Source organism: Sinohyriopsis cumingii, chromosome 5 (genome assembly GCF_028554795.1).
Source record: "Sinohyriopsis cumingii isolate HCF-2022 chromosome 5, ASM2855479v2, whole genome shotgun sequence".
NCBI lineage: Eukaryota > Metazoa > Mollusca > Bivalvia > Unionida > Unionidae > Sinohyriopsis > Sinohyriopsis cumingii.
Window position 1 is genome coordinate 76,634,189 of NC_142965.1, and position 21,365 is coordinate 76,655,553.

General features: G+C 34.1%; 1 protein-coding gene and 1 long non-coding RNA gene across 2 annotated transcripts in view; one reads left to right on the top strand and one right to left on the bottom strand.

Annotated features, from left to right (window-relative positions):
- The window catches only part of LOC149799493 (uncharacterized), a 93,506-nt gene that overhangs the window by 28,468 nt on the left and 43,673 nt on the right, over window positions 1-21,365 (top strand). The gene's annotated exons all lie outside the window — the stretch shown is intronic.
- Window positions 4,885-20,750, bottom strand: LOC149799494 (heat shock 70 kDa protein 12A-like). The gene is made up of 5 exons (XM_089958867.1): window positions 20,512-20,750; window positions 15,570-15,875; window positions 13,442-13,666; window positions 8,338-8,494; window positions 4,885-7,826 (listed from the first exon to the last, which is right to left on the bottom strand). The coding sequence occupies exons 1-5, from the start codon at window positions 20,512-20,514 to the stop codon at window positions 6,751-6,753; spliced, it is 1,767 nt and encodes a 588-aa protein (XP_089814993.1). The 5' UTR covers window positions 20,515-20,750; the 3' UTR covers window positions 4,885-6,750.

Here is a 21,365-nt window from a genome sequence, read left to right on the forward strand (position 1 = left end):
TAATGTATCCCACTTAACTACTAACAAAACAGGCAATATATTGTTCCTGAAAGCACAAAAATCATTAAATCGAGACCTTTCAAACATATTGTCTGTATGTATTAATCTTCAGGACTGTTATGGAAATTACTTAAGAAATATTTGGTAATGTTCAAAATACGGCAAGATTTAGTTGCTCAATGACAAATGCAACAGACCGGAAACTTGCTTACTTTTCTCTGTTCTTGTTGGTCATGCATCCAGCTAGCATTTGATTCAGCTTCATAAGGAGCAATCACGACAACGGCAAAAAGGACTATTCGACTGACTAATAGCATTAGTTATGCAAACATTAAAATTGATTTAGTCCTATGCTCAGTTAGAATGCATGATTTGCATATATTGTTTGTGGATCATTTATTTACTTTCACAGTCGTAAAAATATTAACACCATTAGTTTAGCTGCTGGTTGTATTTTATAAGTATCACCGCACCTTTCCTTATTATTAATAAATCTTTCAATTCTTATTATTTCATCATTTGTTGTTCCATCTGCTATCTCTCGTTACATTGCGGCCATAATAATAAGTCAAATAAAGCTCTTCGAAACTAATGTAGCGCACCGTCTAATCGTTCAAGATTTTGTGTTATTGGGGTTTTGTATTCATTCAAACAATGCATTCTTATGTACAAGCTACAATAGTTTCCGCGCGTCTTTTTGTGTTGTTTTTCATAAAAGCAGAAATAAAAAGTCATTTGTACGAATGATGTGTATTTAGTTTGTTGGTATTTGAGAAAGGAATCTCTAGATCCTTGAAGAATTAAAGCTGAGTTAGCCAACCATTCCTTCGTATTTTGTCATATTCATGAATCATCTCTTTTTCTCTCTGGGAGATCGAAGTCTCCAATGGTCATCTTTTTTTAAATCTGACAATAAAGTAAACATTGAAAGGTACCGTATGTAAGACCTATAGGGCTTATATCTTCTTATCTGCTACCTTAACATAACGATCGGAAATTATTCTGGTAAAGTTGTCTGAGAAATACGTAACAAAATAACAAGATAAACAAAACTCGAATGAGTCAATTCCTTTACAAAATAATAAAACAATTATTAAAACAAAACCAAAAACAACGTAAAAGCTTTGTTAAGTTTGTTTTTGTTATATTTGATGGCCTTTCAAAATCTGTCCAGTCTGATCAAGGGTCAAAGTTTATGTCTGGAATTTTCCAACAACTTATGCGTGGATTACGCATTCAAAAGGTTCAGTCTTCGACGTCTCACTCTGAACGTCAACTAGCTTAAGAAACGTTTGACATGTTTGGGTCACACTGCGTGATACGGGTACAGATTGGGGTGCGATCGTTCATTTTCAGTTGTTTGATGTTAGGGAGTCAGTTAAAAAACAGTACGAGGGTTTAATCCATTTGATTAGACTTTTTGACAAACTTTCCTTGGAGTATTTAAGTTATTACACGAGAAACGACTTTCATATGAGGATTTAAAAAGGTCTTGACTTCATCATTCATTTAAATTAAAGTTGTCAAACCTTTTGAACTCGCAAGAACTAATATACACTCTACTCAGTCAAAACTGAAATTAAAGTATGAAACAAATACACTAGAAAAGAGGTTTCTGCCTGATGATACGATCCTGGCTCTCTTGCCCGTACCTCAAAACTGTATTCGAAGTAATTGTATGTTTCTCATAGAATTAAAACGAACGTAACTGAAGTAAATTATGTCACTAAGACCCCTAGGATGCGAGAAAAGAAACAACATTGTCATATAAATATGCTAAAGGTATATGTTGATAGGTATAGCCCTGCTAATAATTCACTCAATTTACTTATGCATGTTACATACATCATGTAAAAGATTAAATGCGATCTGACTTTAGTGACTCTAGATCTTGATTTATGAATCTTCGGATTTCGTAAATATTAAACAACCTAGACCCAAACCTTTCACATCTAAAACATTAGGAAAGGAGTAAATAAAAACACCTATTATGTAAGTATGAGTACCTGTTTCTTGACGATCCAACACGAACAAATTAAATCTATAATGACGTTGAGTTTATAGCTTGTACACATACGAAACATCATTCGTACTGGATGAATCTTCTCAAATCGGAATATTTAGGGAAAACATTTCAGCAATTATAATTAGAGTTATCTATATATGTATGTGACTAAACCAGACAATACAAATTCCGCATGTGTACTAAGTATAGAAAAATCTAAAGCGTAGACAAAACGGACTTACTTTCAGTGCTAAGAATATATCGTTTCACGGAAGAAAAAAATTGGAAATTCAATATATGGCACCAGGATTGACGTTTTAAAGGATTTTGGTAAATTCTACTCATGGAAACAAGAAAAAGAAATTTCGGCATCATAAAGTAATGATATTTGGTATGAAAAATTCTCCGTCGATATTCCAGAGTTGAATGCACATGATAATATCTGCTTTAGATAATTGTGAGCTTGCATTTACAAAGACATCTAGAAAGATTACTTGGGAATTCTTCAATCGACTCAGTGATGCAAGTCTGACAGTTAACTTCGACAAATATTGGTTTTGGCGTCCTTGTCTCACATTTTTAATTCAGGCCAAGTTAAATATATAGAAGTTAAGGTCAAGGCTATGTCAATTCCCAGTGCATTTACGTAAAAGACACGAATTTTTCTATAATTGCTTAAACACTAAGAAAGTTGATGAAAAAGATATCCACGATTCTTTGTTCTGCCAAATGTCAGGAGCCTACAAATAAAAGGCCATATTTAAGAGCTCGTCAGTTTTTTCAGTACCAATTTCCGTAAGTTATTTAAAATGTATGTTGATGCAAGCGATGTTGGGTTGGTGGATTAAAAATTAAAGAAGATAAAAATCGTTTTCATTATGCAGTGCGTTATTTTTTTTCTCTAAAAAACCAAACATTTACTCCAGAAGTCGAAAAGGAATGTTTGGCTTTGATATTGGCTTTGCACCTTTTAGATACATATTAGTGCAACTCCTTCTCCACTTCTTGCATTCAGTGATCACAACCGTATAACATTCATGAACAAAATGAGCAACGAAAATCAGAAATTGATGAGGTGATGTTTAATGCTACAATAATGCAATATTCTCCATACACATATCAAAAGAAAATATAATGTGATTGCAGATGCACTCTCACGTGTATTGAGATCTCTATTGGTTTTTGTGCGTATATTTTGTGCAATTAGATTGAGTATCATTCATAAAACAACTTCCTATTATAATGATAATTATTGCAGTACCTAACAAATACTTAAAAGAAAACTTTATTACATAATTGATTCTTTCTCTTTGTGAAAGTATGTGTGTTAATTTTATTTATATTGCATAATTAACGTTTGTCAATGATTGTAGATTAAATTTAATGATAATAGTCATATGTAAACAGCATGTTTACTTAGCTAATTTTCATGATTGTTAGTTGCAAGTAATATCTTGGCAGCTTTTCGAGCTTAAAACATTCTGGAAACAGACTTGTTTACAAATTTGTTGGAATTTTCCATTGTTTCACTCTGAACTATGGAAAGGTTTCAAACATACATCCAATCAAAGTGATGGATATGTAGGTACTTAACGGACATGCTAGACCTGTTCAGTTGTCTGGATGCAGACTATACTAATTTTGTGGTATCATAATCCCATGAATATGATTCAAATCGATGTTAATTCGTGGGGAAGGGATGCTTTAATCTTCTTGACTTCCGCTACTAAGCATTAGCAATACTGTTCTTATCCTTTGTTAGTACTGGTCATAGCATTGTAGTCAGTAATAAAGAGATGATTGAGAAGAGAACAAGATGAGTAACGCACTTTATGATTGTTCGATAGTTAACATTCGTAGCACATGGGACATTTCGGACATTTTTATTTCACTAACAAACCCATTTGTTATATTAGTGCAAATGAATGTATGTAGTTGAGAAATGAAAAATGTACAGTGATAATACTGTCAAATGAAGTTTGACAAGACAAATGTTGCAAGATTTTGCTAATACAATTAGTACAAACATATATGTGTTGCTCAAAGTTAAGAGCAATTGATTAAATGAATATGTGCAAATGAACCACTGCAGTGATCCCCATTTAAAAAGCACGATTAAAACATAGTGAAACACGATCGCTTTGTTCATGTTTCTATTTGAGGTTGGTGACTTCCACAACGTACACGACACAACTGTTATTAGAAGATTCGTTTTAGTATTGTTAAATATGTTTCAAAACCAGATTCATTTTTAAAATTTATATAATTGCTGTGTTTAATTATAACGGTTGTACTGTAATCTTTAAATGACTGTACAAAACTATCATGTAAGTTTTTGGATGTGATACTTTGATATATTTTATTTTAATTTCTATATATGTTTGATCCTTTAAATACTTTTACTCCACAATCTATACCAATATCCATAACAACAATCAACTATTTGGTATAAAACTAACAATTCTCTGCAATGGAACTGGTACACACAATAATATATATATATATATATATATATATATATATATATATATATATATATATATATATATATATATATATATATATATATATATATATATATATATATATATATATATATAACTGTACATGTTTGATTACATACAATTCACTGGGAAAACTCAATAATTTTGTTCTTACTTTGGATTCTAAACTAAATTATTCCTAATTTACCATAAACTAAGTCATGTGGTGTAGCATATTTTGCCTGTAAACATGTGTATGTTATATACCTCAGTAATATCACATTATTAACACCAACATGCATCTGTTCCAAGGAGTATTTTACGGTATAATAAAGATGCAATAGTAAATACACAAGAAACTATTTGACAATATTCGATGAAAATAATTTAAAAAAAAAAAAAAACAAGCATTCGAATTAACCTAAGTCTAAATAGAACTACATTTAGTGCAAATGCATTTAGTGACAATGAATTTAATTGTAAGGAATTTTAGTGACAATGCATTTATTTGTAAGGCATTTAGTGACAAGGCATTTAACTACAAGACGTGTAGAGACAATGGATTTAACTAAAAGGCATTTAGTAACAATGCATTTAACTACAAGGCATTTAGTGACAATGCAATTAACTACAAGACGTGTAGGGACAATTTATTTAACTACAAGGCATTTAGTAACAATGCATTTAACTACAAGGCATTTAGTGACAATGAATTTAACTACAAGGCATTTAGTGACAATGCATTTAACTACAAGGCATTTAGTAACAATGCATTTAACTACAAGGCATTTAGTGACAATGCATTTAACTACAAGGCATTTAGTGACAATGAATTTCATTACAAGGCATTTAGTGACAACGCATTTACTGACAATGCATAGAGTAACAATGCATTCAATTACAAGGCATTTAGTGTCAATGCATTTAATTGCAAAGCACTAAGTGACAATGCATTTAGTAAATGCATTTAATTACAAGGCATTTAGTGACAATGCATTTAACTATAAGGCATTTAGTGGCAATACATTTAACTACAAGTCATTTAGTGGCAATGCATTTAACTACAAGGCATTTAGTGACAATGCATTTAATTGAAAGGCATTTAGTGACAGTGCATCTAGTGACAATACATTTAGTAACAGTACATTTAACTACAAGGCATTTAGTGACAATGTATTTAATTGTAAGGCATTTAGTGGCAATGCGTTTAATTGCAAAGTATTTAGTAACAATGCATGTAATTGCAAGCCATTTAGTGTGAATGCAATCACTGACAATACATTTAGTAACAATGTGTTTAACTACATGGCATTTAGTGTCAGTGCAATTAGTTGCAAGGAATATAGCGACAATACATTATCGCTTGATCTTAATATGTATTTATTCAAGCAATGCTGCATCATACCGCCCTCATCTGATATAAATGATAATTGTCGGTTAATTTTGTTAATGCTAAATTGGTACCTTATACATTCTTTCATCAGCCGCCGGTTTATTATACCATTATCATATCCGCTTTATTTCAAAGGTGTAAGCCCTGTACAGTTTCAATAACTGCCAGAATTGTCATTTATTGCCAGTGTTTTTTCAGTGCCTAACGACCTCTCAAAATTGTAAATGATTATATGAATTTCTCCAATAATTGTACAAGTTTTTGACACAAAACATCAAACATACACGAAAAAGATGAAAAGAATAGCAGATGAAGCAGCCACTCTGATGCCAAGACGTCCTCGAGAGGAAGCACCTGCCTTGATTTACACGGATTTGTATTCGTCACGGGTACCCGCCCCCTGGGTTTCATCTTTAAATATGTTTTGGCCTATATCCGTAAAACTTAATAGCTGACCACTACACGGTGGTCCCCCCCCCCCCGAAAATAATTATGCTGGCACCCCTGGTATTCGCCAATCTACATTCAGTACTTTCCCTTGGTGTCTCAGTATCATGCATTGTATAACACATAATGAAGTTTGTGCCTCCGGCGGATATCTTCATTCATTGTCACTGCTTCTGATACAAACCGAGCTAAATACAATCAAATTCATATAAATAAACAGAAACACAAACCATTTCTTTTGTTAACTGAAAATAGTTTACCCCATGTGTAGTTGTTCATTCACCAAAGAAAGAAAAACTGTCGGTGAAAAAGAAGAAATTTTACATAATCTAGGAAAGATCAATTGGTTACAATAAAACTACCATAATGTGATATGAATGGTAAAATGTATGAAATCAAGAAATACGATTTCCAGATCCCTGTTATGCACACTGTTGCAAAAAGTCTATACGCGTCCTCAAGAATCTGCCGGTTTTGGGATCCGTAGCTTCTACCTTCAGTTCCGAATTTTTTATCTTGATAGTTACATACACCATTCTTTCCGTTCTTGGAGTATTAATGTCTAGATTAGGTATGAGTAGATTACCTAGGTATATGCAACTGCTTTCTGTTGTATACATCACTTTCTTATCACTGCTTGCATATATTGGAATAACAATACAATCATCACTTTCTCGGCATGGAAACCACCTTTCTCGATTGACCAAAATTTGCCCATCATATATTGATTCTCCATCTTCCAAAAACGAAACAAAGCTATCGGGGCAAAACTTCTCACCATCGAAGAAAATCATATGTTCTTCGGAGTGTTGGCCTTCGATAAACGGTAAAGATGCCCCGTAACCATATGTATACCTAGAAATTCGATATGCAATTGGTGTTGGGTTGTGTCCGAAAATTACGGCTCCCTTTAGTACCACAAGGCCTGCCTCATCAGGCACCACAACCTTCCAGGAGGAACATGCATCTTTTACAGCATTAACAAGCATAGGAGATTCAGAAAAACCTCCGACCATGAGGGCAACCCGGATGCCGTACTTCTCTGTGTCATGGAACGACTTGATGTGATCTACAACACTCCCAGTCGATTTTTCAAAGAAACCTCTCATTACTGAATGGTTAATCCTAAGTTTGTTTCCCTTCAACACCTCGACTAGGGAGGAAAATTCAGTTTGGGCGATACAATTATTCAATGATTCTCCCGTATCACTCTCAAACATTTCCTTTAGTGTCGTTGGGATTAAAATTACAACTTTATCTTCCCCATCTGGTGTTATTTTTCTCTTCTTCACCTCAAATTCCCGAAAGAGATTGATATAATCGTCCAGTGCTTCAGTCTTGAACTTCTGCAGTATTCGATTACCAAATATCTTGATCAAGAACTGTTTAAAAGCTTCGTCTACTTCCTGCCCACCCCACGCTCCTCCTGTGGCCTTGTGGAGTTCCTTAATCTTCCCATCTGCCATTATTTCATGGATAGTGATATCAACAGTACCACCTTAATAAGCAAAATATGGTATATTTCATGTAATGATTGTGTAATGGACAATTATCAACAGTGCCACCTTAATTAGCAAAATATGATATATTTTCATGTAATGATTGTGTAATGGACATTTATCAACAGTGCCACCTTAATTAGCAAAATATAGTATATTTTCATGTAATGAGTGTGTAAAGGACAATTATCAAAATTTAATATATTCTGCTTTTCGTCCATCCACAGCTATTGTTAAAAATTAGTTACCGCACCTGTGATGAAAGTTCAATACATTTTGTTAAACACGCTTATATCTACTTTGATTTATGCATGAACATAGGTTATATGTAACGGCATGATATTTATAAAATTATCTGGGGGGTTTTCAACATGGTACTTAAAATATTTTGTGCTGATAAAATAAATACGATCTTTCGACCTATGACTATACTAATGATATTATGAAAGGGTGAGTATATTTAGGTGGGTACCGGAACAGGGAAATAAAGAAATAAATACTAAAAGATACCCCCAGCGTCAATGACGATGTAGCGGATCCCAGCATTAAGGGGAACAATTTTCTTCTGCTCGTCAGATGATGTCATGTGAAGTGGACTATGCCTACAGAAAAGAGAAGCTGCCTCCGGTTCAAGAGTAATCATCACCTGGTTTTCTCCAATACCAGCCTATTGAAGACAATCAATATAATGAACGTTTCTAATTTTCTATTTTATTTTCTTCTCATAAAAAGGTATCACTAAATGTGTGTGGTTGCACTCAGCTTCATAAATGTTTATTAGAACTGATGGCCTACAGCGCTCGCAGCTCAATTTACTTCATCTTGTTTCATATGTGCTCTGCTACTCTGGGATGAAACAAATCTGCCATTAGAGATAAGTTAGCTAAATTAGAGATTCATCAGATTGCAGACCTAGTGATTAATAAATCAAACACGCCTATGTATGTACAATGTCATACCACTACATGTCCGGTACACGTTTTTAAAGAAATGTCGTTCTAAACTAAATGTTCAAAATCGTATTGGAATTTAAACCAAGATGGGGATTTAATAACTGAGTAAATTATGGATGGAATTCCTTTGCTGAGGATTCGCATGTTTTCTTTTGATTCACTTCATATCCTTTGATTGACTGAAATGAAATCGTTAATTCACTTGATAGTTTATTTTCCAAAACTCAAACTTTATCAAATTATGCCTGGCAGCAAATGCAAACTTGTAATTTCTAACCATGAGAGTATAATTCAATTACGATTCATATTGAATGAATAGAGACATGAGGGTGTGATGAGAATATCCTCTCTGAAAAATTTGATTTGATAAATAACATTGTAATAAATCTGGAGTATGCTCAGTTAGTTTTAGCGTCCCGTGTCAAGGAATTCCTATATTTTTTGAGTACTTGTTTGATTATGGCAACTTGGTACTGTGGAAATATTCCTAAATTTCTAACCCCGAAATAACTAACCAATTACTAGGAGCTATCGTCACGGAGAGAAGTGTTAGTGAGTTTCCATGATGCCATGGTTTACGTTTGGTGAATTCAGGTCAGAGCCGCAACACTGTCCCTATCCCTCCATAGTCCCAATTAAAATCTAGTGGTTGTGTGACTCCAGGTGCATTCTTTATGATTGTAGACTGGTAAATTACACAACGGAATAAACAAAAGGGACTGTTCTGTTCTCGGCCGATACCGTTTATGTCGCCAATGTGGAAATGTGATGCAATTTTACGGGTGAAATATGGCTCAAAACCAAGATTTGACTGGCCTAAGGTGGCGTAGTAATACTAGTTCCATGTGTTAGGGGGAAGTTGTATAGTTTTACGGCGTGAAACGCTGACTGTACGGAACGTTGATGAAGAGAAAACATGCAGATGTGCCGTCGATAGACAATTAGAATGTTGTAAGACATGTGGTCCTTTTATTGATTAGAGTAACAATTATATAAAATGGACACGTTGGATGTTCTAATTTACAACATTAGTTGTATGGAAGTTTCTGGGACTGGGTAAATATGACTTCTGGCGGATTCTTGCCAGGGTTTGACACAGCTCGCTCAAAGCAAATAACCCTGATTTGTAACAGTATTAAAACCGATTTAAATAGAGCAGACACTAACACAAATATGTGTGTAGATGTGTGGCTGTGAAGGTGTGTGTTCGTGTATGTGTTTTACTTTTTAATATGTTATTCAAGTAAATGGAGAATATAAAGTAAAGTGTGTACAATTTCATCCTGGTTTTGGGGGGTTCGTTACTGATTGCAAAATTCTACTCTGTTCGCCCTTCCGTTGATTAGTCCTTAATAATAATACTAATACTAATAATAATAATAATAATACACATTGCTAAATTAGTCGTCAGACTTTTACTAGTATCAGGTTGTATAGAGGAACTAAACTTTCCTAAAGTTGGATTGCTATATACAAAGGCGGGTAAGTATTTTCATAGTATTTCTCCATATATCGGACAAACAGTAACCAAATGGAATTCATTTTCGATGTTAACGTTACAAGTGTGACATAATCTTATCTCATAGCAGATACTTTCATATATTTTGGTATTACCTCTGATTGGCAAGTGCCCCACTCTTATCATGGTAACGAAGATCGTTATCTTCCAACAATTCCAGATATTTTTGACAAGTAAATTCTACTCCTAATGACATATAGAAGCACAGCCTTTCCATCTATTTAATTTCATTCTGTAGCTTTTGCCTAAATATATCTTCACATTTCTGGCTAAACAATCTAAGAAACATATTTTCATCATTGACGCCCAGGGTACACCAAACATCGCCAAATCCAAATGTAAATAGAAACTTTTTAACATAGTTAGCCCAGCAATCAAAATGTTTCCCCCATCTGAACTGTAAATCGTAGCATTATTTAGAATATCTGTCGTCTGGCGTTTGTATAATTCTTAGCTAACATTTCAATATAGATTTATATCTTATACACTGCATACTAATTATTCCTAATTCGTTATATACGAATGCATTTGGAGTAGACTTAGATGTACCAAGGATGTATTTACAAAATGACAAATGAGCTTCTTCAATAGCATTGGCATGATAAAACTCCCAAACCTCAGCTCCATAATTAAGTGTGGGAGCTATCTTCGCGTCAAACAGAATAAGCAATCCAATGACGGATAATCTGCCAAATTTTGAAGACTTTGTTTCAATATATTCACAGCCTTTAGCTGCTGCAAGGATAGAGTTTTTGGGCACATATAACAGGAGCTTTCTGAAGAAAATATGTATCCTAAGGACTTATAATATGATTCAATCTGTATGATCATAGTAATTTTCCTAACTTCTGAGATAGCCACCTCCGCGAAATACAACAACTCTTTTTGTTTCCATATTCACCTTTAATTTCAACTTTATTCACTATGTATGTAACCTACTGAGCATATTTTGCAACTGTCGAGTAGTGTCATTAAACCGTCGGCATAAAACAGTGGAAATACTTCTAAGGTTTCTACAGACACTCCCTGTTTCATTCTGCTAAAAAGGGTTTCAAATCATCAAAACAAAAGAAAAGAGTAAAGGCGATAAAACTCAACATTTGCGCACGCCCAAAGGGTAATTAAACACATCGGTAATAACCCTTTTCGACTTAGCCCATGATTTTACCTCAGTACAAATTGCTTTAATGATTCTTAACATTTTTCCTCTGGTATTTTCAATAACTAGCTTTTGGTACAGTAAACGTTTCTTTATCATATCAAACTCTTTTTCATAGTCAATAAGTACTTCATAGAATCTAACCCTATGTTTTCTTAAGTATTTACAAATTAATGAACATAATATAAATATATTACATCCTGTGGAATACCCCGCCCTAGATCCTGCTTGTTCTCTGTCAAGTAATTTGTTTTTCTCCACCCATTAATTTATTCTCTTTATTTAAAATCGATGTAAACACGTTCCTTAATACAAATAGTAGAAAAATGCCTCTGTGATTGAAGGGTTCGTTTGCATCACCTTTTTTCATAATTATTATGATGATAGCCATTGACCAATATTCTGGATAATATCCAGCATATAATAGCTTATTAAATAATATTGTTAATACTGGTGCAATTATGTTGCTCTGACATATAAAGAAGTCGCTGAATAAAGCATATACTCCCACAGCTTTGTTATGTTTCAGTTTACTCAATGTTAGGCGTACCTCTTCTTCAGTTTCCTGTATCTGGTCAACATAACTGGCAAAATTAAATAATTCCGAACAAATATTCATACCAAGTTGCAGGCGTAGTCCTGTATTGCATACCAGTACTTGGGTTCTTTACAAGGCACTAGGAAACTTGGGTATCTTTAGATTATAATGCAGAAAAAAGGCTATTTACATCAGATCCACACAAGTTTTAGGGTTACCCTTAAATCCGTTTGTTTGATTAGTGTGCAGCATATACTTCTGTCTCACTTACTAATCCCGGAGAAGGACGCACACTTTAAAGGTTTAATTATGAAGTCGTGTGACAAAACAGGCAAGTACGCGGCTTCGATTTCCCTTTCACGCAAGACGAATCGAGGTTAATGATGGCAACTTGTAACGAGTCACGGGTACTGCTGGCGTGCTGGACCTCAATTGCCTCCTATATATAGTCCTCTGGCTTCACGTACTTCTTGTTGGCAAGGGAGGGGTCACTACACCCAGTGTCGTACAAGATCGTAGCGTCTTCTCCATTGAGGTTTACTAATTTACAGGTCACCTCGGTCCCACGTTTCTCCATGGCCACATAATTTATCGGGGTTGACCTTCCTTTGAGGCAGTCCCTGGCAAAATGCCCTGGGAGCTTGCAGTTGTAGCACGTCGGCGGTTCTCGCCGTCCTGCAAAACCCATTTCCGATGTCGAAACCCATCTGGGTCGGTGAGTGGAATGCCTACCCGTATATCCACTTCCGACCTTTACGTCTCCAGAACGGTTACGTACGACTGGCTCTCCCTCAAGCACACGGCGCGACGCAGTGGGGGGCTGGGTCTGTCCGTGACCCCCAGAAACTCCAGTCTTTTAATGGGTTTGTTCGTATCTTTACGCCATGCTAGCAATCTCATGGAGCGTCCTATGCTCTCTCTTCGCTATGAAAACTCGATTCTCGCGTGTATGTGCTCAGAACGTATTCCTTGTGTATCAACTCACGTAAACCTTCATACGAGCGGTCGACCTCTACAATGTTCATCCACTTCTCAAATACTCCGCGAACTCGGGTGTGAAATTGAGAGTGTATCCGTTGTCTTTTTCGACGATTATCGTAAAGGTTTCCGGGAGGTTTCGGTAGTCAGCCGAAATTGGCAAAGAAGGGCCTTCTTTAGGGTACTGTAATCGTTAGTCTGGTCTACAGCTAAGTTCTGATGAACTGCTCTAGTTGCACCTTGCTAAAAGGCGCAAACATTGGTTGCCTACAATTGTTGTCATTATCATTATTATTATTATTATTATTATTATTATTATTATTAATGAGAAGAATATTAATGATCTAATAAAGTATATTCCGAATACAAATCCTGGCTAGTGTTGTAGCTTTAAACAATGAGAGTAAATGCAATAATAGTTAAAAGGTAAAAAGAATTAGCCAAAATGTTAGCTATATAAATATGACCTGGATCGCCGCTTCCCGCATGAATTGCTTGGCTTTGTCATCCCAAATGGCTGGCACTGTCAGTACCCAATGGATGTCTGCTTCAAGAATTTCTCCCTCCGCTAGCTTTTTTCTGCATTCATCAACTAGATTATTTTTCAGATACTCAATGACAAGGCTGAAGACGGTTATTGCCTTCAGCATTTTGCCATTAACATCTTCAATCATTGTTCGTCTGTTAAGTGTCTGAAATTATTATCTTTTATTTATTTCTAATGCATTTAATAACATGTATCATTCAGCAAAGTATAATAACGTAGTCTATATAAAACAATAGAGAACAGTGAAGAAAAGTAGGCGAGAGAACGGACAATATAAGTCTTATAATAGGAAGAGAAAAGAAATTAAAGTCTCTCATGTGGTGCCCTTCCGGTCCCTTATGTGTTTTTATGATATAGGCATGTTCGATAATGGTTGTTATGTTCCTTTGCGTATTAACCTCCTTAACTTACCCATGATGCAACGTTCTTTCGGTTAGCAAATCTGTGTTTTTAATGTCGCCAATAAAAAGCTGTGAATTAACCTTTACAGGACACACCGTATATATATATATATATATATATATATATATATATATATATATATATATATATGTATGTATGTATGTATCGCTGTAAATGCGGAAATTGTGATTTGTAGTTTTTTTATTAATAATAAAAAGCAAAATAAACTTTGACATAATTGATATAAATGATTTGTATACGAACTAAATACTTTCTTCCTATTTTAAATACAATTCATTAATGACGTAACTCGGGTGTACTTGAAAGGTCTGATAAACGGCGAATGGTAGTAAAAAATACAGAGAAGTAAGATTTTACAGTTGATTGTAACTTGTAAAATCCGGAATTGCAAGGGCGATAACCAAATTCATCTAATGCGTGACATAATTACCTAGAAATACATATACTCCTTAAAGTGTATGCGTGTGCCATAATTTATTTCATTATATAGAAGTATATAAGAACATTTATTCATTCACAATTTAAACAGTCTTAAGATTCATAATCTAATTCTAACACGCATTTGATATTTTTAAAAAGCACCTCTTTATTACATATCAAACATAATTGATAATTTGCTTTTAATCCAATGTGCTACTTCCATACTAATCTCATTCATATCATCATTTCTTAAGCACAATAATTTCACAAAACAAAACGGATTATTTACACAACCAATATATATATATATATATATATATATATATATATATATATATATATATATATATATATATATATATATATATATATATATATATATATGTGTGTGTGTGTGTGTGTGTGTGTGTGTGTGTGTGTGTGTGTGCCTTGATGATTTATTTAAAATAATAATAATAATAATAATAATAACATTAATAATTATTTTTGTGTTTCTTGTCTCTTATATCCATATAACTAAATCTGCTGCACACACACTGTTCTGAGATATTTACAATAAAGTAGTTTTAAAACTGCATTTCTAACTTAGGAAGCAAAGAGTTTGAATAAGTCAATTTGTTTTCACGTGTCTGATGATAATTATGTTAGAATCCTAATTGATTTAATTCAAAATTCGGAAGCTTGATGAGAAAATTTACCAACAAGCTTTTAACTGTTTTCATACACGAAAGTTTAAGGTTACGATTGATTCATGCAAAATTTGTCACAATGGATAGGTACTCTCAGTGTCTTGATTTATTGATAAGCTAAGGAGAATGTAACATAGTTTAAAACTTAAACATATAGCATGTTAAACTATGGAGGGGGATTATAATGTTTGCGCGCCACTAGCAACAACGGTACGTTTCTATTTAATAATATTGGTTAATATCGAACTCTTGAACCAAAAAGGGTGATCGAAGTCAGTCAGCAGGCATGCGAAAGCTGTATTTACATAAGTCTACAGTAATGTCAAATCGAATTTTCGTCATCAAAATGTGGACTGAGTTTGAATAATTTCTCATTTGACGATAAAATGTTGTATACTGCGTACATAAACAAAAAGGCAACTTTGAACATATTTGAGTTCCTAATCAGTATAAGCCACGCATATACAATGCTTCATATATACACATGATTATTAATTAGACAGTCCAATATTATACCTTATTCTCAAAAAGAGACATCTTGAATCTTTGAAAGTAGTACCACTCTGTATGGTTGCCCTCCATTGCCAGTTGTGCATATTTATCCTCAGCATCGTATCCGAATGCTCTCAATACCAAGCCATCGGAACTTATGAGAGCCGTAGTTGGCGCTTTCTGGGAAATGCTTGTTCCGCTGTTCCAGTCTTTTATAAATATCCTCGTTGGATCCTTATCGTACTCGTGCTTAAATGAAAATGCCCAACTGGAAAATGTTGTACCAAAGTCAATGGCGGCCACCAGTAACTTGAATTCCTCTTTTCTTGCCTGTATAAAGAAGAATAATTCAATTAAGTTCGACTAAAATATAAAACGACCATAAGATGGAAATAGAATGTTAAAATAATTTTCTTTTCAATTTAATTTCTCTATTGTCGAGAAACGCTGTAGCGCAATTACTACACTTTCGTACTTGTAGTCCTAAGTTTGTGGGTTCGATACCTGCCCAAGTCAACCCAGGTAGACTGTCACATATTGTTCTTGGGCATGCACTTAACTCGCATTTCCTATGCATGATGCACCAATAAAGTTATGAAGGTGCCATTAAATTAAAATCTAATCAACCAACCAACAATGTATTAGTATTGATTTAGGTATAATTTGTGTGCATATATTAACGCGACACCAATGTTTTCATGATAAAGGAAGCCAAAATGCTTGCTTTAAACATTACCAATTATTGTGATAAATGTACAGAATGAAACATTACCGCCGCAGATATCTATATATATGAAGTGGATAAAATTGATACAGAGCAATCAGCTATTATTTTGTTTAGTTTAGTTTAGTTTAGTTATGTTTTGTTGTATTTTATTGATTCTAAAATAATTTGCAATTATTATCATTTTCTCTTAGGAGATTTTCTTGTACTTAATATGACTTGCAGAGTAAAGAATTCATTTGATCAGATCTAAAAAGAGTTATTGGGCATGGAATGCAATATTTTATAAGATTCATTGGACAGTTACAAGATGAGTTGGAAATGATATCAGATGGTTGTTCTTCGAAAATATTGTATATATATATATATATATATATATATATATATATATATATATATATATATATATATATATATATATATATATGTATATATTGGCTAATAATCTAATTTAAAAGTAAATACATTTATTTATTTAAACAGTCATTAAATATATCAAATAAAGTATTTATGATACAAATAAGCAATTTTAAGTTCAAGTGTTGAAAGTATTTGACTATACATTTTGTCAGTTCTTGTTTTCGGTGATACGTCCATCGCTATTACACACGAACTACAAGAAGACGGTTTTAAGTAACTAAATAAATGAGTATTTTAGGTTAGTCCTTTCAACCGAATTTGAAGTGAAGCGTCATAAAGAGCAAAAGGTAATACGGCAACTTTACTGCTCAATAAAATCATGTAAGTTTGTAACTTAAATTAAACGAATGTTCAAGAGAATATTGGTTTAATGTTTCTTTCAGTCTTTCTCATGAATGACCATCTTGACGGGACTGTCCGATAGGAAACAGAATGCCATTGGCTTAAATGTGTGTGAGTGTTCACGTCCTGGTTGACTATAGCACCGTAATAAGACTTCGCGAACGTGAACAAAATAATCTGAATAAATCATATTTAAAACGCTTCACGGGCGACTATAGCACATTAGTATGTTCGCGGGTATTTGACAAGGTAGGAATTAGTTAAGTTAAACGTCAATATGAAACAAAGGTTATGAAAGTTCGAGATCCGCCTACCAATGGTTTGAATATAGTGTTTTATATAGGATATGTGTATGCGTTATTTGAAAAATGACGTTGGTGTAGATAATACCCAGATGTACTTTTACCCGACCGTTTTGCAGTGTATTGTATGTATAGGAAAATAAACCAGATCACTTTTCGAAGGGCCATACAGTTACTGAAATCCATAAATATTAATCTGCATAAATAAAGCTACAATTTACAGAGAATTCTCTCTACACTGTGTAGTTTAGATCGTATATTATTGAACTGTGCGCTGAAAGGTATGCTCCTTGACGTAAAAATATTACAACGACTGTATGTATGGGAATTATAAATAAAAAATCACAAGGATCGGTCTTTGTGATATTATTGTAAGCAGTAATGTAGTCCTTGACGGCATTACATGAGCCGTGATCGTTTCCGTTGAAGGAATAGCTCTAACATCATCAGCAGTAAATATACTCTACGATATATGTTTCATTTTAATATGTTCATTAACGTCTACTCACTCATACATAATTTATTTGAAAATCAATAGCAATTCAGTGTGATTTATATTTAGAAAAAAAATGATTTTGTCAACAATCACCGCGATAGTACCTCTTATTGATGATGCAGTTCAAACGCTTAGAAATCAAACTGAACCAAAGTGTCACAATTATTACCATGTGAAAGTGGGAGAGCCTGATAGTCAAGGGTCATAACTCTTATGAGAGATAATATAACACGCTCTGAACTGTAGTTGTCCCCCTTCGGTTGTCAATGTATTTGGTACACATCGCTCTTTGGCATACACATGTAGTCTAACAAACGGCTACCGTTACCAGATTGGATAGAGTGAATGAAACTGATCTTAGCACTTTCTGTAGATGAGACGTGCCGCATGTAAGTTCTCTAGTTTAACCTTGCCTCACAAAGGTGTTTCATTGCATTCAGGGCATTTGGATATCAGTGAAATCACCCTTGTATATGTAACAGGTCACGTAACGCGCTGTCTTTTTGTTCAATTAATGTCGCCTCAAACATGTAATAACCGTGTCATCTCCCAGAGGGTACGTCCTTAAAACACTTATTTTGTCCGCTACGTATGTAAATTACGCGATATAGAACAAAGTGGATCGACTACTCCTGCCTAATACAGATGCCCGAATGTATACCTAATTCACACAGACCATCAACATCAGCCGAGATTTCATTAATGTCAAGAAGACAGTTTTGCTTTGTTTTATTTTGTAGTTATTTTAATTTACGCTTGCTTTGGTAAGTTTTACTTTAGGTGACCGAGACTCAATTGAAATATTTCATAATAATGCACAAGTGCAATTTATATCAACATTTTTGTGACGTTACCAATGTAGCATTTTGTTTAGCTGGCTTATTCGCTATCAATAAACTGCAGAATCGAACCACGTAGGTAATGTATTGTTGTATTGCACTTGTGGGAAATAAAACATTAGGGTTATACATTTGTCTGATTAACGTATGCGTCAACTTTTCAATACAATAATATCTCCATTAGGGCACAACAAATATCATGTACATTTATGTTGCACTGACAGCAGGACGTTACTGGTTAGATTTATTTGCAACGCTTTCAGAGTCATATATTTTGTAATAAACTATAAATTGTCTTTGGAGGAGTTTTACATATAAATTCTTTTTTTTTATTCGTCATCCATGTCATAAACATAGTATATTCATATTGTCTAATTTAGTACCAGTTAGAGCGTCAATAGTGTTGTTATCGGCAAGGCATTATAAAGACTTTGATAGGGTTTCTATATAAAACGATACATTTGTACGAGCATTAAGTGCTGAACGCATGCCAAATTGATTTTTCTGTTGTGTTTTATAAATGAGCAAAGAGTACGCATTCTTAAGTTTTATATTTGCTTTTGTATTTGGTTTACCCATCTGTTTGTTTGCTAACATGAAATTTCTTTTTTCTATATACAGGAATACACTGGTTGAATATTTATAAAAACTTCCATTCTTATTAATATCTGTACCTTTTGTAATTTGGTGCTGAAAGTAAAGTGTTCTCACGTTAAACATCACGTGGAAAAAACCTTTTTCATAGCTGTGCGCAAAGCTAACGCGACAAAACGTCTTGTGTTCATGCATACTTTTCTCGATTCTAATGTCAGCAGATTAGCTAATATGTCTCCATTTACTTAGATGGTTTTATATTTGCTCAAGACATACATCTTTTAAAGCTCGTTTTACGATCACTCGATAACCGGCAATGATATGATATCATTTTTATTAGGCAGGTGATGTGGTGCTTGGTGATTGCCTCTTCAGTCAGTGAAACTCGTCCTCTATTCATGCTCTGGAAACAAATCATGTCTGTATAATCAAGACATTTTCAAATTCGATGTTGATGAAATTGTTGCTTTGCGTTTGCCATAATATGTCATTAAAATTGATCCCTCCTCGAGCGAGGTAGGAGAAGTGTAGAGTTTGTATTATCACACGTGCAGAAATGAATGAATTTAATGAGTCTCTGTTTCAAGAATCATGTGGAATTTTAAAATGAAAATTATAAATAAGTTGTGGTACTTGAAGCATTGCCTTTCTTTATGTATTAAGCATCCTTCGTGGTCATTGATTCTTGTCGATTCTGAGACCAAACCTTTTCAGTTTAATATTCGTTGATGACAGTTTATTGACTAGGTTTTGAAAATGATTTAGATTTTCAAAGTGAATCTTGCAACTTTTGCCTGGGATGCTAAGCCCTCCAGGAGCCATTATTCCATCACTATACTGTCTATAAATCTACTTGCCGGAACGACTGGCTCCCTCCCAAATGAATAGTTGGAGGCCATTATTAACAGGGAATAACACTCTAGACTCCGTTGCGAGATAACAGACTGGAACAAAGTCCAGACGTTGGCTCGGTTCTAGCTTATATTATTGGTTCCGAGCCAGGAGGGGTAGAGTGTGTGTGAACAATCACAATGATTCCATCCACAAAGAAACGTCGCGTTCAACAGTTTCTCTCCTACTAGTTTTCTTATTTATCGTAATAATTTAGATGTATCATCTAACCCCATAAATTTCCGATGAGCGTGTCTCTGTTGCCGACAGACTACCTATACAAGTCCCCACTTTACAACCAAACAAAATATTGCAATGAATTAATACATATTCTTAATCATATGAAAATTATACCTACCATTATAAGCTGAAATGGAGAAAGTTCCTCGATGTTGGGTTATAGCTGTTTCTGCGCTCTAGCTACGCTTCAAATTTTTTTCAAGGAATGGCGTGAATGGATCGGGAAGTAAAGTAGATGACAGACGGGTCAAAGATAATGCTTATAAATCTGCACTGTGCATAGTTTGTGTCCGTAAGCCTGGGGTATATATACGAGCATGCAAATATTAGATCAGGACTTACGGTACTAATGATATAGAAGAATGGGAACCAGTCTAGAAATGGATGAAGATAAAATAGAGTATATTATTATGTTACTGTGTTTAGGCTCAAATAAACGGTAAGAAAAGAAAGAGTGAAAACAACAAGCTTTGAAAAATTTAACAAAATATTTATTTTCCTGGAACAACGCTTTAAAAATGAAAAAAGAAAACGAAGAACTTACGGTTTTAAGAATCACATCCAAAATTAATCCAAGAATAATCCATGGATTAAATTTTAGAAGTCCTAATAATGATAGGTTCTGATGAGTTCAAGATCGAGTCTCCCCGAAGAATCCAAAATGGTAGGCGATGGCGTATACTCTAGGCAGTATGGTATTGTATCGTCTACAGTTATTATTTATTCCACAGTCTATAATATCCCGGTGTTTGAATTTCAGAATAAAATCTAAAGTAATCTGTTTGTCCAAAAATTATGTATGATCACTCAAATATTTCCAGGAAAAAGGATCAATCTTTTAGAATCCAAATAATTCGAATAAACATTAAAATGTAATTCTCACAGTGGTCACAAACTCATACTTTCCAGTGTAAAGAAAAAGCCCAACTCAGAGACATCTCTATAAACAAAGGTTATACAGTAACTTGACGG